At 44.8% G+C, this 15,566-nt stretch overlaps 1 protein-coding gene across 2 annotated transcripts in view; it reads right to left on the reverse strand.

Annotated features, from left to right (window-relative positions):
• Positions 1-1,193: 1,193 nt before the first annotated feature.
• The window catches only part of adcy5 (adenylate cyclase 5), a 115,003-nt gene continuing 100,630 nt past the window's right edge, over positions 1,194-15,566 (reverse strand). For both annotated transcript variants that reach the window (XM_015965903.3, XM_015965902.3), the window contains exons 12-21: positions 13,190-13,277; positions 11,857-11,973; positions 11,284-11,442; positions 10,180-10,364; positions 10,068-10,088; positions 9,642-9,774; positions 3,606-3,869; positions 3,217-3,421; positions 2,969-3,093; positions 1,194-1,490 (exon numbers count right to left, since the gene is read on the reverse strand). In XM_015965903.3, the coding sequence (XP_015821389.1) occupies positions 1,362-1,490; positions 2,969-3,093; positions 3,217-3,421; positions 3,606-3,869; positions 9,642-9,774; positions 10,068-10,088; positions 10,180-10,364; positions 11,284-11,442; positions 11,857-11,973; positions 13,190-13,277 (1,426 nt within the window). In that variant the 3' untranslated portion in view covers positions 1,194-1,361. The remainder of the gene's footprint in view (positions 1,491-2,968; positions 3,094-3,216; positions 3,422-3,605; positions 3,870-9,641; positions 9,775-10,067; positions 10,089-10,179; positions 10,365-11,283; positions 11,443-11,856; positions 11,974-13,189; positions 13,278-15,566) is intronic.

A 15,566-nucleotide genomic window follows, 5' to 3' on the forward strand; every position in this document is an offset into this window, starting at 1 on the left:
GAAGAAATGGAAACCTTTGACCGTACTTGAACGGCAAGCGGAGTACATCTTTGTTTTCATTTGTCCACCAAAATTGTTCCAACTACGGTCCCTTCATGAGACTTGCTCACAGAAAGAAGAAATATCAGACAACGTTGGTTCATCTGTGAAACCTTGTGGGAAAACTAGTACCGGTATTACTGTAAATCTGTGACTAAATGTCACTAAACCAGCTGTAACATAGCTGCAGTCCCAAAAGGTCGGGTCGTGTTTGTGTAACAACATGCTGAGTCATGATGCCATACTTCTTTTATGAAGAAAAGAAAAATAACAGCAGATAAAAGTGCACATTTCCACATTTTCATCATCACTGTTGGAGTCTGTATCGAAGGCCTCGTCGGAGATCGCCGGACATTCATCGGGTCGTACCATCGGAGATGAGGGGGCCTGTGGAGGAGTGCATGAGGTGGACGGCTGAAAGCGCTGGAGTGCAACATGGCTTCTGAGCACCAAGGCTGATGGGTTTCAGTCCTTCAGTCAGTGAGATGCATCGTTGTTACCGTGAGTTCATCAGTGGCCTCTTATCAGCAAAAAACTCTGCTTCCTGCAGTTAAAAATACTCGGGTGGTGATTTGTGGTTGCTAACAAAAAAAAGTCTGTGGCGGGATGTTCAGATCAGGCAACATCAGTGAAGACTTGAACTGAGATACTCATCTGTATCTCATAGATAGCTCTGAATATAGAAAATATAGAATCTTAAAATATCTCATAGCGTTGCTTTTCTGAAGTCAAAATGCAAAAATGTTCTTTGATTTTTTTCCCTCAGGTTAGAAAAAACTGGACATCCTCTCTGAGTTGTGGGTGTGTGTTTCTGTGTGTGAGGTCGGTGCCGTCCCACCAACAGCACAACCCGTACCAGAAGACTCTACAAGCCTGTTCATTACGGTTTGATGAGGGGACAAATATTGCTGCAGTGCTGGCTTAGTGTCCACACGAGACATCTGGACCTGCATCACAACATTGACCAGTGGTTTACAATTAGCTCATAAAAATCTTAATAGACATAAAACCTTCTGGAGTTTTCCCACGTTTATCATCAGAAGGAGAAAACCCGCCAGTGTGAAGCTCAGAGTTTCTAACAGGTCCCAGCTGCTCCAATCCATCTTTGCATTTTGTGGACATCTTTGGTCTAAAAGGCAGAATGAAGCCTACGTGTTCTGCTCCTGCCGAGCTTTAAGCATGGTTCCTCTAAAGACCGTCAGGTTTGAGGAGGGTTCACGGCTGCGACGAGAATCACTTCAGTCTGCTTTAAGCTTTCAGAGGTCTGTTAGCCAGCTCATTAAATGAAACCTCCCTTGTGTCTGATTGTCACTTATTAAAGGTTAACTGCTCGGTGGTCCACTGGTGAGAAAATACGTCATCATCTCTCCTTTGCCCTTGACTGTGACGATGCCTCTGTATTCCAGTGTGTAGTTGTAGGAGTTCAGCACCTGGTAAAGATCTGTTGTCACCTGTGGACACAAAGTTCTCTTCAACTTCCGAAAAACAACGTTATTCCAGCTGTGATCTAAAATATTGAGAATGACACATTTTGGGTTTCACAAAGTCTGCTGCTTCTGAGTTTTCAATCTTTTAGTTAGATGTTTTTTATAGTTATTCAGGAGAATTACCAGAATTCCATGTATTTCAGAGCCTTTAATGAACAAGTGCAATGCAACAAGTTAATATTTACAGTGTTGGTCATTCTTTTTCTAACCCTCTGTAGTTAACCCCAGCAGGCTCAGTTCACCTCTGGTCCAGATCCTAGTGATTGCACCTCTGGTCCAGATCCTAGTGATTGCACCTCTGGTCCAGATCCTAGTGATTGCAGCCCTGTCTTCATCATCACTGTTTGAACTTTGTTAGAATTATCTGATTTTGTTTGTCCACCAATCTTTTCACAATTAAAAATGTGCTGAACGGGGTTAACTTAAGGCAAATATCTGATGATGGTCCCCAAATTTTGATGTTTTACTGACAAAGTCACTCAGTTGTTGTGATTTTATCCCTTCTTCATCACTAAAATGTTGTTGGGTGGTTGGACGAGTTCCTCTGGGATGCTGTTTAGGTACTATTCATTGTTCGTGGCTGTCTGAGTGAGTGAGTCAATTTCTGTGAGTAAGTTGAACATCCCCTCCACCCCACCCCTAACACACACACACACACACACACACACGCACGCACGCACGCACACACTCATGCACGCATGTGTGTGTGTTTGTGATTCTATCCATATTAAGACTTCGTATTGACTTCCATTTATTTATGCCTAACCCAAACCCAAACCCTACCCTATCAATTCAGGTCACATCTTACCTCTAAACCTCACCACCCACTGTATTAGGACCAGTTTTTGGTCCTAATGAGACCCATCAGTCTTCAGAAGATTAGGGAATATGCCAGTTTGGGTCCTAAGTAGGATAGCTAAACAAGCACACACACACACACACGCATGCACGCACGTACGCACGCACGCACGCACGCACGCACGCACACACACACACACACACACACAGCTTTACTGTTGGCAGAAGACAGAACTGATGGGTGTGCTCACCTTATCTCCTCCAGACATCTAAACAGAGATTCATCAGAGAAAAGGACTTTTGTCCAGATGTCCTCAACAGTCTAATTCTTGGACCTTTAGCTTAACATCAGTCTGTCTCTGATGGTGTCCTGGGGGAGAAGGGGCTGCCTCTCTCAGCACTAGAGCATCCCACAAAGGTCTCCTCCCTGTGCTGAGGGTGCCTTCTCAGCTGGTGAACCCTGATCCCATAGCTAGACCAACTGGTGTGTGTGTGTGTGTGTGTGTGTGTGTGTGTGTGTGTGTGTGTGTGTGTGTGTGTGTGTGTGTGTGTGTGTGAGTGTGTGTGTGTGTGTGTGTGTGTGTGTGTGTGTGTGTGTGTGTGTGTGTGTGTGTTTGATGTAAAGATCCTCTTGCATCTATTACCTGAATCCTCTCTGGGACACCTGTGCTGTCCATGCGACTCGCTACGTTTACTGTGTTGCCCCAGATGTCATACTGAGGCTTCCGGGCTCCGATAACCCCAGCAACTACTGGGCCGATGTTCAGACCTACAATCAGAATTTCAAAATAAATTATGTGAAGAACCCAAATATGACAGATTAATAAGACCCCATCAGGACATTTGTCTGCCTGGTTGGGTGTGCTGAGTAGTAACACCTCCTTCTGCACACCTATTTTCATCTTGAAGTTGTTAAAGGAGTGCTCATTGATGTATTTCATCTGGTCCATCATCCTCATGGCGTAATCAGCCAGAGCGCGAATGTGGGAGCGTCCAGCTTTGTCATAGGTCGAGTCGTTGAGGCCAGAAGCTGCCATGTAGGTGGAGCCGATGGTCTTGATCTTCTCCAGCTGACGGAACTGATCTTCACTGATGATCTAAGGACAGAAGGAGGTAGGGTTAATCAGTCAACTGTTTCAGTTCCTGTCTTGATTTTCATGAAGCAAAAATTGTCACTGCAGTGAAATAAAACGATAATCTGGTGGATTTCAGGGGATCAGACTGTTGACGGATAGAATTCTCTACTCAGACCCGTTTAGCCTCCAAACAGACTCGGCTCACCTCATCAAAATCAGCAATGATTTCATTGAGCAGCCTCAGACACTCCACTCCCTCGTTGTTGGCCTCCAGCTCCACGTAGAACTCTGAGAAGTTGCTGATGGAAGCGAACATAACAGCGACGCACTCACAGGACTGGTAGTAAAGCTCATCGTTGCGCCGTTCTTGCTGCAGGAAGTGAGCGGCCACGTCTTTGGGCAGGATGTTGTGCAGCAGCCGCCGGTTGTACGCCTGCAGCTCCTCCATCTCCTCCTTCTCCTCTGTAGCCTTAGTGAAGAGTTCATGGTGAAGGTAAGAGAATAATGAGGACACACCCACAGGCAGGTTTACAACATCACAAGGACATATCTCAAATATCCACCCTTAGACTGATAAACGACATTTAGAGCACAGATCTATGTCAGCAACAGACAAGATCTGATGTCTTCTGTTGTCAAACAGGTCAAGTGAATGCTAGCCTAGAAATCTAGCTAAACTGCTCTGCAGGTCGGTCTAGCCACGCCCTATTGTAGCCTCGGCAGGTCTAGCATCGGCTCAGCTAAGTTTAGGCCAGGACAATCACAGCGCTCTATGTTTGTAGAGACGTTGGAAGAGCTTAGCACCATTGTGGCAGAGCTGTGGTGGAATGAAACAAAGATATCAACACTTGTTTCAAACGGCTTTAGCATCAACTTTGAACGACTCAGACTTGGGCTTTTCTTTGGGACATTAGAAGATAAATGTACTTCTACTTCGATGGTGTATGGCAGACTACACAGTTGCAAAGCTGACCATTTTTATTAGAGTGAGACACATGCATCTGGACACATATCCCCCCCCCCCACCCCCCACCCCAACACACACACACACACACACACAAACACACACACACACACACACACCCTGCAGGTGACTGATTTCCATCTTTTTGAATTGTCACATTGTTTGGTGCTCTGACTGGTCCTAGCACTGTCCAATTGGAAGGACAATTTCAGAGACAACCATATGGCACTTACACACTAGCATTGGCTCTACTCCGCCTGGACCGGGGTTTGAAGTGTTCTCATTTGGGTAGCCTTGGATTTTCCCCGCACGCAACCGGATGTCTTTTCAGCCCTCTTCCCAGTGCAGTTTCCCTGGAGCTGAACTGGTCTAACGCAGCCACTGCCAACTGATTGGCCAGCTCAAAATCACGCCTACCATTAGGGGGAGTCTCTGAATTGTGGATAGAATCAGCCAGCGGGGGCTTCCCGTACCCGCAATTCATTATCATCCTACATGCTGTGGGGTTAACAAGCCTCTGACTGAAGCCATTTTCTTCTGTCTCACTGCTGTGAGGAGCACGCACGCACGCACACACGCACACACACACACACACACACACATACGCACACACACACACACACACACACACACACACACACACACACACACACACACACACACACACACACACACACACACACACACACACACACAAGCAGTGCTGCCAGACACCGCTAAGCAGGATACAATATCAGAGTCGGTCAGTGTGTTTACTTGCACATCAGAAAACCAAATTATTGCCCCAAAATGACTCATGTCGTTTCTTTTTAAATTGCATTTAAACAGTAGTAGTTAGGCCAACTGCTTCTAATCGAGCTGAAGCACCCAAATAACGCAGCAGCGATTAGATTATTTTCTACATGTAAAAGGGTCAGTCGAACTAAACCGGTAAGATGTTTGCATTCCAGAAGTGACAAGACCATTGTCACAAAGCAACACGCGTAACACCATGTGACAGGAAACTAGGTACCAAATAAGCTGTGCTGCAGTGTTGTCGTACATTCCTTCAGCCATTGTGCAAATCCTGTCTCAATTCCATCTACTTCCCTCCTGCCAGCCTGTTTACCACTTGTGTTGCTATAAGCTAACTGGAAGACTGCCAACATGAAAGGGTCATGTCGCCACCTACTGTACCGGAGTGGAACAAACTTATTTGAGAGGCCGGTTTTCTAATGCTAATGTAAACTAGGATAAAGACTCCCAGCTTACTACAATAAAATCAACCCGGATCAACTTAGACGTCGGTCAGTGTGCATGCAACCACACTGAGAGTCTATGTAATGATTTAAATTACATGTTATTTAATAAGCCATAAGACGTAGGATTCCATAGTACATGTGAAATCAACCCTATGGATCTGTGGGCACTTTTTTACCAGAAGATTGGAACTTTTTATTGCAGGGATTATGTAACCACATCGTATTAATTCAAAGACATCAGAAGAGAGAGTCAAGTTTTAAAAGTTTCAATTCAATTCAATTCAAGTTTATTTATATAGCGCCAAATCACGACAAGAGTCGTCTCAAGGCACTTCACATAATAAACATTCCAATTCACAGTTCATTAAGCCAATCAGAAATAATGTTTCCTACAGGTGCTGGCCAGTAAATTAGAATATCATCAAAAGGTTGAAAATATTTCAGTAATTCCATTCAAAACGTGAAACTTGTACATTATATTCATGCAATGCACACAGACCAATGTATTTCCGATGTATATTACATTTAAATTTGATATTTATAGGTGACAACCAATGAAAACATCAAATCTGGTATCTCAGAAAATTAGAATATTCTAAAGGCCAATGAAAAAATGTTTGTTTCTCTAATGTTGGCCAACTGAAAAGAATGAACATGAAAAGAATGTGCATGTATAGCACTCAATACTTAGTCGGGGCTCCTTTTGCCTCAATAACTGCAGTAATGCGGCGTGGCATGGACTCGATCAGTCTGTGGCACTGCTCAGGTGTTATGAGAGCCCAGGCTGCTCTGATAGTCGTCTTCAGCTCCTCTGCATTGTTGGGTCTAGCGTATTGCATCCTCCGCTTCACAATACCCCATAGATTTTCTATGGGGTTAAGGTCAGGCGAGTTTGCTGGCCAATCAAGGACAGGGATACCATGGTCCTTGAACCAGGTGCTGGTGGTTTTGGCACTGTGTGCAGGTGCCAAGTCCTGTTGAAAGGTGAAGTCTGCATCCCCATAAAGTTGGTCAGCAGCAGGAAGCATGAAGTGCTCTAAAACTTCCTGGTAGACGGCTGCATTGACCCTGGACCTCAGGAAACAGAGTGGGCCAACACCGGCAGATGACATGGCACCCCACACCATCACTGACGGTGGAAACTTTACACTGGACCTCATGCAATGTGGATTCTGTGCTTCTCCGCTCTTCCTCCAGACTCTGGGTCCTTGATTTCCAAAGGAAATGCAGAACTTGCTTTCATCAGAAAACATAACTTTGGACCACTCAGCATCAGTCCAGTCCTTTTTGTCCTTGGCCCAGGCGAGACGCTTCTTGCGCTGTTTCTTGTTCAAGAGTGGCTTGACACACGGAATGCGACACCTGAATCCCATGTCTTTCATGAGTCTCCTCGTGGTGGTTCTTGAAGCGCTGACTCCAGCTGCAGTCCACTCTTTGTGGATCTCCCCCACATTTTTGAATGGGTTTGTCGTCACAATTCTCTGCAGGGTGAGGTTATCCCTAGAGCTTGTACACTTTTTTCTACCACATTTTTTCCGTCCCTTCGCCTGTCTGTTAATGTGCTTGGACACAGAGCTCTGCGAACAGCCAGCTTCTTTAGCAATCACCTTTTGTGTCTTGCCCTCCTTGTGCAAGGTGTCAATGATTGTCTTTTGGACAGCTGTTAAGTCAGAAGTCTTCCCCATGATTGTGGTGCCTTCAAAACAAGACTGAGGGACCTTTTAAAGGCCTTTGCAGGTGTTTTGAGTAAATCAGCTGATTAGAGTGGCAGCAGGTGTCTTCTATATTCAGCCTTTTCAGAATATTCTAATTTTTTGAGATACCAAATTTGGAGTTTTCATTAGTTGTCACTTATGAATATCAAATTTAAATGTAATGAACATTGGAAATACATTGGTCTGTGTGCATTGCATGAATATAATGTACATGTTTCACGTTTTGAATGGAATTACTGAAATATTTTCAACCTTTTGATGATATTCTAATTTACTGGCCAGCACCTGTATATAAGGAACCCAGCAAATTGCATCAAGTCACTGACTTGTGTCAGTGACTATACAGCAATCCTCATACTAAACAAGCATGCGGCGACAGTGGAGAGGAAAACTCCCTTTTAACAGGAAGAAACCTCCAGAGAATCCTGGCTCAATATAAGCAGCCATCCTCCACGACTCACTGGGGATCGAGAAGACAGAGCAGGCAGGCAGGCAGGCAGGCAGGCAGACATACACACACACACACACACACACACACACACACACACACACACACACACACACACACACACACACACACACACTGTGTCTATAGTTATATTGTTTAAAAGTTTAAAGATTTATTACTAAACAAATTAAACTAGACTAACTTAAACACTAAATGTATGGTGTAACTAAGGTGAATAAGACGGAGAATGGTGTAGAGTGGAATGTTGCTCAGAACCAGAAACGATTAGTTCTGGTGTGAATTAAGGTGATGTTTTTGCACTAAGCTTTGGTTAAGAGATTCATAAACACATTCAATGCCATTCTGTCGGTCTACGTACCCTTAGCGGAATTCCCCGTCTAGATCAGGAGGTGTAGAGGTCCAGCTTGGACCTTTGTAGCCGAAGCTTGTAGAACAGCAGCGGCAGCCAACCAGTCCAGTCTTTGAGATACTTCCGGGTCAAGACAGTTTATCGGCATCTATCAAGACCCAAAACGGGGTCGTGATGGTTCAGCTGTTATTCTGAAAGGAACCGTTGCAGCAGGTGGAACGGCAACAGGTTTATCCAGCTTGTCGTTGGTTCTTTCGGATGAAGAGGAAAGTTACGGATTGGCCACTCCGACAACTTCTCTAGAACACTTTGAACTGGCGTCAAAGATGATGTGGGCATAGTTTTATACTTCGGATGTTTTGGTTTATGACAGATTTACCAAACACCACCAAAACCACGCCTCCATCAGATCTGGCAGATTCTGATTGGATCGGTAAAAGCAACGTGTCGTCTCTTAACGCTACGTGAGATCAGCCCTAGTGGAAACTTTTAAAGTCATATTACTTATTATATTCTATAGGATTATAATAAAGTAATTAATATTTTGATTTCACAGATTGGTCACATCTTATTATTGACTATCACTTTGATTGATTAGTTTATTAAAAATAGAGTTCTTTGATTTATTAAAAGGAGAGAGTCATTTTCTTCATTCTTCTCTTGGGCTGGAAAGGAAGCAGTTTAGAAGCAAATGCATGAGACCTTGAGGCAATATCTCATGCAGATTAGTTCTGTGTCAGAGGAGAGGGGAAATGACTTTTAGGTGGAAAACAGTCATTTCATTCCGTTACATCTCCAAAAGCAAGACTGCTCAGGCTGCCTTTGTTTAATAATGGCGACATTGCGGACTTCTCCGGGCTCTTTTTCCCACCAGTATGCACAGAGATGCATTCATCATATCACTTATATCTATTTTTCATGCCATTTGTGGGGACAGCCCATGCACTCGATCACGTCCGCATTCCTAAGGCAGTGTGGAATGAACACAGTCACGTTGGGGCGAGCAGAGTGGAGCCGATGCTAGTGTGTAAGTACCAACAGATTCCATTCTAAGCTCTGTCTATGGGTCGTGGCTGAATATATAATTACATATATAGGATGGCTTGGCAGACCTTTTAGCAGCCAAAGCTTATCTGATTAGTTTGTCACCTAACAACACCTTTCACATAAGCGGAGGAAGTGAAAAGTGGGCTGTAGCCATTTTTCTGTTTGCTGTGGAAGCCATTTTGGATCAAAGTGACTCCAAATTTTAATCACCTCTAGATGATCACGCAAAGTTTCTTAGAGTTTCAGTCCCATCCATTCAGCCGTTCCTGAGATATCGTATAACCAAACGTAGAAGAAAACATTATTGCCCAGCTTTCACTGGTGGACAGTAAATATCACGTAGGTTAATTTAGGTCATACACACACACGTGCGTGCGCACACACACACACACACACACACACACACACACACACACACACACACACACACACACACGTACACACACACAAACACACCTGCAGCTTCCAGAGGAAGTCAAGCCGGGCTGTGGACTCCACCTGCTGAGCATGAAGGTAAAGGGCGAGGACGAAGACCGTGATCACCACTGGGGTCATGATCTTCAGAGGAACCTTGGCATCTAGCACACAGCTGTAAGCCACGCACACACACACACACACACACACACACACACACACACACACACACACACACACACACACACACACACACACACACACACACACACACACACACAAATTATCTTTTCAGACATGCTGAGGTATGACTTATGTCATTGATATCCTAAAATGAACAAGCTGGCCTCTAAAGCTCAGCTCATTAGCGTTAGCATGTGTTTGCTAGCAGCCCATTACAATTCCATTTGTGTGGTAATGATACTGCTAGTTTACCAGACGACATAGTTTACAGGTGATCAGACTCACCTCGTCCCATTTGTTCGCTTGCTGTGGGGGTGGGGACAGAGAAGAGCTGATTAGTAAATAAGACGCAGACTTCCACATCAAGGTAGAACAACTAAACAGCCTGGACACTCACTCAGAGTTCATGGCATTGACCATGACCAGCAGGTCCTGGTTGTCAAAGAGGCTCACTTTGGGCACCTCCATGATGAGAAGGTAGAGCAGTTCAATGAAGAGCATGAGGAAGAGTTTCCCGATGCTGCTGATCTGCAGGAAGACGGAGCAGGCCAGCAGGCTGAGCAGCACACAGGATGTAAAGTACTGGAGGGAGAGACACGTATGTTTCCTTTACCGTGTGGTCGTCAAGCTTTATGTGGTGCAACTGTTCTGACAGCTGTGGTTACATCTGGATGGATTATAAGAATTCTGACTGTTGATGAGCAAACTAAATGTTTCCAAATCGGAGTTTCACCTAAAGCATCCGTTTGTTCTGCTCCTAAAACCTGAGCATGTGTTGGAGCTTTAACTACACAGCTCTCATTGAAATGATCCTTTCCCTGTTACATTTAGCTGTAATTAAAGGTGGAATATGGAACACAAACACTAAAGTGACATCTAGTGCGCGGAGGTTATGGAACAACAGAACAAGGTTTCCAGCTGCGGAGATACCAGGATTGCTGCTGATACATGACATTTTGTTTTTTTGGGTCCGTCTGTTGTAGGCGTCACCTAAACTCTCTGGTTGTATATATTTATGGTCGCTCCATATCGGAGAAGTAAAACAACGTCTCCTGAGTTCAGAATAACTTTCTGAGTCTGCCATTTTCCACAGTGCCAATATCGCTGTGCAGAGTGGATGGTTTGGTGCCCTCTACTGGCTGGTAGTGCTCGTCAAAATAATTATGATTTTATTAAAATAAAAATGTAGCTTTGAAAGGAAATCCTGTACCTTCGTGCCGCACACCCATGTTGAAGTATTATTTTTTTTAAACGTAGCTTTTAATTAGATTGTTCCATATGCAACCTTTAAGTAATTAGCACCTCAGTAAACACCGTGAGTTTGTGCAGGTGAGACTTAACTCTGACATCCTCCAAGAACCCATAAAGTTCCTCATGTTGCTCAACAACGTAAAACATTTTAACAACAGTCAGAAGCTGCCGTGGGTTTATTTCATCCATGCTATTGTACGGCTGTCTGTGTGATTTTGTGTAACAAAGGGAAGAGAAGGTAAAATGGCACCTCAGGAAAGCTGCAGATGAGCGCTCCCTCTCCACACGGGTATTGTTGGGAGTCCAGGCTGAAGTTGAACAGGACAGCGTGACATGTATTCACGCTGCTCAGGCTGATGTTGAGCTCTGACGTGATGCAGCTTCGCAGGTCCTGACTGCTGCAGGTGAACTGAAACAACCTAGCTGTTAAAGAGTGGCCTCAGCTGACCGGGGATCAGTAGATTTCTTGTTTCACTGAAATTTCTCTGCATCATTAATTCAATGCAGTTCATTTATATTGTGTAAATTCACGGCGAGAGTCGTCCCAAGTCACTTTACTAAGTAAACACACCAGTTGAACCAACTTCACCAAGTTCAGTTCATTATGCCAGTTAGTTAAACGTTTCCTATGTAAGAAAACCCAACAGACTGCATCCAGTCACTGACTTGTGTCAAAGACTCGACAGCAATCGTCATTCTGAGCAAGCATGTAGCGACCGTGGAGAAAAAAACTCCCTTTTAACAGGAAGAAACCTCCATTCATTTATTCTCCTCTTTAAGAGATGATGATGATGATGATGATGATGATGGTATGAGAACTTACAATATTAATAAAAGCAGAGAGAAAGACGACGATGATGGTGAAGACACCAACCAAGGTGCTGTTGAGTCTGGACTGGACTATCCTCTTGGACAGTGTCTGCAGCGGGGCTGGAAAGATCTGAGAGGGTGAGAAGAGTGAAGCGAAAATGCATTCAAACAATTAATTATCGATTCATCTGATTTCCTTTTAAAAAGTGGACTCAGGATTTGCAGTTCACAGCAGGTAGTAACCAGCGAGACACTAAAAGTTAGCAGAAGTCAGGTGAAGCTGTCACAATCATTCTGTGGGAACGTTGTTTTTAATGAAACTGGTCCAGACTGTAGCTACAGGGTTATAAAAAACATCCGTTTTGTTTCAGTCAGATTTTAATAAGACAACCTCTCGACCGGAAAAGGGTGGCTTGCCAACTCCGGGTCGGGGGAGAGGTCCTACCTCAAGTGGAGGAGTTTAAGTATCTCGGGGTCTTGTTCACGAGTGAGGGTAGGAGGGATCGGGAGATCGACAGGCGGTTTGGTTCAGCATCTGCAGTGATGCGGACGCTGAACCAATCTGTCGTGGTGAAGAGGGAGCTGAGCCAGAAAGCCAGGCTCTCGATTTACCGGTTGATCTACGTCCCAATCCGCACCTATGGTCATGAGCTTTGGGTAATGACTGAAAGAACGAGATCGCGGATACAAGCGGCCAAAATGAGTTTCCTCCGTAGGGTGGCCGGGCTCAGCCTTAGAGATAGGGTGAGGAGCTCGGACATTCGGGAGGGACTCGGAGTAGAACCGCTGCTCCTCCGGATCGAAAGGAGTCAGTTGAGGTGGTTTGGGCATCTGGTCAGGATGCCTCCTGGACGCCTCCCTGGGGAGGTGTTTCGGGCATGTCCTGCCGGCAGGAGGCCCCCGGGTCGACCCAGGACACGTTGGAGAGGTTACATCTCCAATCTGATCCGGGAACACCTTGGGGTCCTGCCGGAGGAGCTGGTGGAGGTGGCCGGGGAGAGGACGGTCTGGAGCTCCCTAGCTGGGATGCTGCCCCCGCGACCCGGACCCGGATAAGAGGAGGAAGACGACGACGACAACATCAATTTGTTCTTACAAACTTATAGAAGACATAAAAAAAGGATCAAGGAACAATAATCAAACTAAACATGCAGACAACTGATGACTTCACATTAATCACGTCATGAGAGATAAAGTCCATTTTAATTTATTATTTCCTTAATCCTTCATACTACGCCTTCATTAGAGCTGATACACAGAATCATTACTGACTATGGGATGAATCATTTGTCCTCATCGTGTGAGAAACTGAACCGAGCTGACACTGAGGTGGAACAAAGACTCACCCCAAAGCAGCAGTACACCGCTGAGATAAACATGACGGCTACGAGGATGATGAAGCAGGTGATGAAGAAGCCAATCATCAGTCTGGAGCTGCACACAACAAACAAACAAACAGGATGTGATTATTTATTTCTGTTGCTTCACCGATTGACCTAATGCTGCAGAGACTCCGTTTGCAGCGGCGAGGAGAGCAAACCAGCGGAGAAGAAGGTTAAACTGATTGATGAAGACTGATTAAACGAAGGAGGTTGAGAGGAGACGATGTGAGAAGAATTCTCTGGAGGACGAGGAGGTGAAGACGGGAATAAAATGCTAAGGAGCGGAGTGGGGAGAAGAGCAGGTGGATGAGAAAGGAGATCAACACTGAGGGACAGAGAGAGGGGACGGATCGGAGACAAAACTCTCTGAGATGCTTTCAGTCCCGTCTCAGCTCTGATGCAGTCACACAGAAACATTTTGGGTCTGAACAATTACAATGTCATTTGTACATTTCTTTACTCAAAAGTAATACTTCATTAAAACCTTTATTTGAAACATTCCACATGACATCCAGCATGACTGTCACTGGTGGTCTCATAGTTGTGATTAGTTTATGTTTTTTCTATATTTTAACACAGAATTCACCACTGAGTTTGTCTGGACGGCACAAACTCAGCCTGTCCTTCCAGAACAAACAAACCTGACGTCGTTTGTTTGGCTTTCAGAGAAAAATAGATCTGATAAGATGGCGAGACTGACTGTGCAACAATGTGACCTCAGAGATGGGAATGTTATGTTTTACTCATTTGTTCCTTTATTTGATAACTCATCTCCCATCCAGCTGTTTTATTGACAACAGTTGATGAACGTAGCTCTACAGCTGATTCAACCCAGTTCAAGATGGCTGCCACATCCCGTGGCTCTTTAAAATGCTTTCCTGTCATCACATCCAACTTCCCTGGCTCTTTAGTGAAGACAGATACACACGTGTGATCCCTGGACAGTTAGATGTCAGTGAATTTAACACAACTGATAATTAAAGCTGACCTATGAAACCAGGAGCTCCAATCATCTCTGCTGAGGAACTGCAGAAAGAGACTTCATTCTCAGACCTTTCTAACTGGTTGGACTCTGACGATCCTCTTGACTTGCTGAGCTGATGCTCTTATGAACCAGCTGCAGACCTCAGATGGCTCTGCAGCAGCTCTGAAGCACATAGTTGTCTGCAGTGAAACCTCTGCATGAGGGACTGGTCACCTTCTCTTTAAGGAACAAAGATAGTTTGTTGTCCTGATTCTGTCACTGCAGCACTGCTCCGACAGCAAGCTGAGAATCCTGCCAGTGCTGAGGCGACATGCTGCAGAGGTAAACCAGGAGCAGAAAATCATTTGGTACCAAAATCAGGTAAAGTCCCAGACGGCACTCAGCAGCATCATCCAGATCTGACTTTAGATGAAGACGAAGCAGTTGGGTCTAGAGATTTGGTCATCGGATCTAATCATAAATGTTCTGAAGCAGCAGGTAACCATCACTGTCTCTGCTGCCTTTAGTGGAATTTGGAGGCAGATGGGCTACAGCAGCTGCTCTTGTCAGCTAAGAACAGGGAAGTGAAGCTACAATTCACACAGGCTCACCAAAATTGGAAGACTGAAAAAATCTCGCCTGGTCTGATGAGTCCCGATTTCTGCTGCGACATTCAGATGGCAGGGTCAGAATTTGGCACCAACTACATGAAAGCATGGATCCATCCTGCCTTGTATCAACAGTTCAGACTGGTGGTGGTGGTGTAATGGTGTGGGGGACATTTTCTTGACACAATTTGGACCCCTTGGTACTAACTGATCATTGCTGCAACACCACATCCTACCTGAGTGTTGTTGCTGACCGTGTGCATCCCTTTATGACCACAGTGTCCCCATCTTCTGATGGCTGCTTCCAGCAGGATAAGACTCCATGTCATAAAGCTACAATAATCTCAGACTGGTTTCTTGAACATGGCAATGAGTTCACTGTACTCAAATGCCCTCCACAGTCACCTGACCTCAATCTTTGGGATGTGGTGGAACGAGAGACTCACATCATGGATGTGCAGCAGATAAATCTGAAGCAACTGTGTGATGCTGTCATGTCAATATGGACCAAAACTTCTGAGGAATGTTTCCAGGAACTTGTTGAATCTTTGCCATGAAGGATTAATGCAGCTCTGAAGCAACAAGGGGGTCCAACCCAGTACCAGCAAGGTGTACCTAATAAAGTGGCCTGTGAGTGTATTTGTAGTAAAGAGTTTTTGTAAGTTTTAATAACAACAATAATAATATTAACTAGATAAATTGCATTTCTTTCAGAAATGCTGTTTGAATGCTGGATAGCTTAAGCTGTTAGCTGAATCAGCTTAATAGC

The sequence above is a fragment of the Nothobranchius furzeri genome, chromosome 14 (genome assembly GCF_043380555.1).
Source record: "Nothobranchius furzeri strain GRZ-AD chromosome 14, NfurGRZ-RIMD1, whole genome shotgun sequence".
NCBI lineage: Eukaryota > Metazoa > Chordata > Actinopteri > Cyprinodontiformes > Nothobranchiidae > Nothobranchius > Nothobranchius furzeri.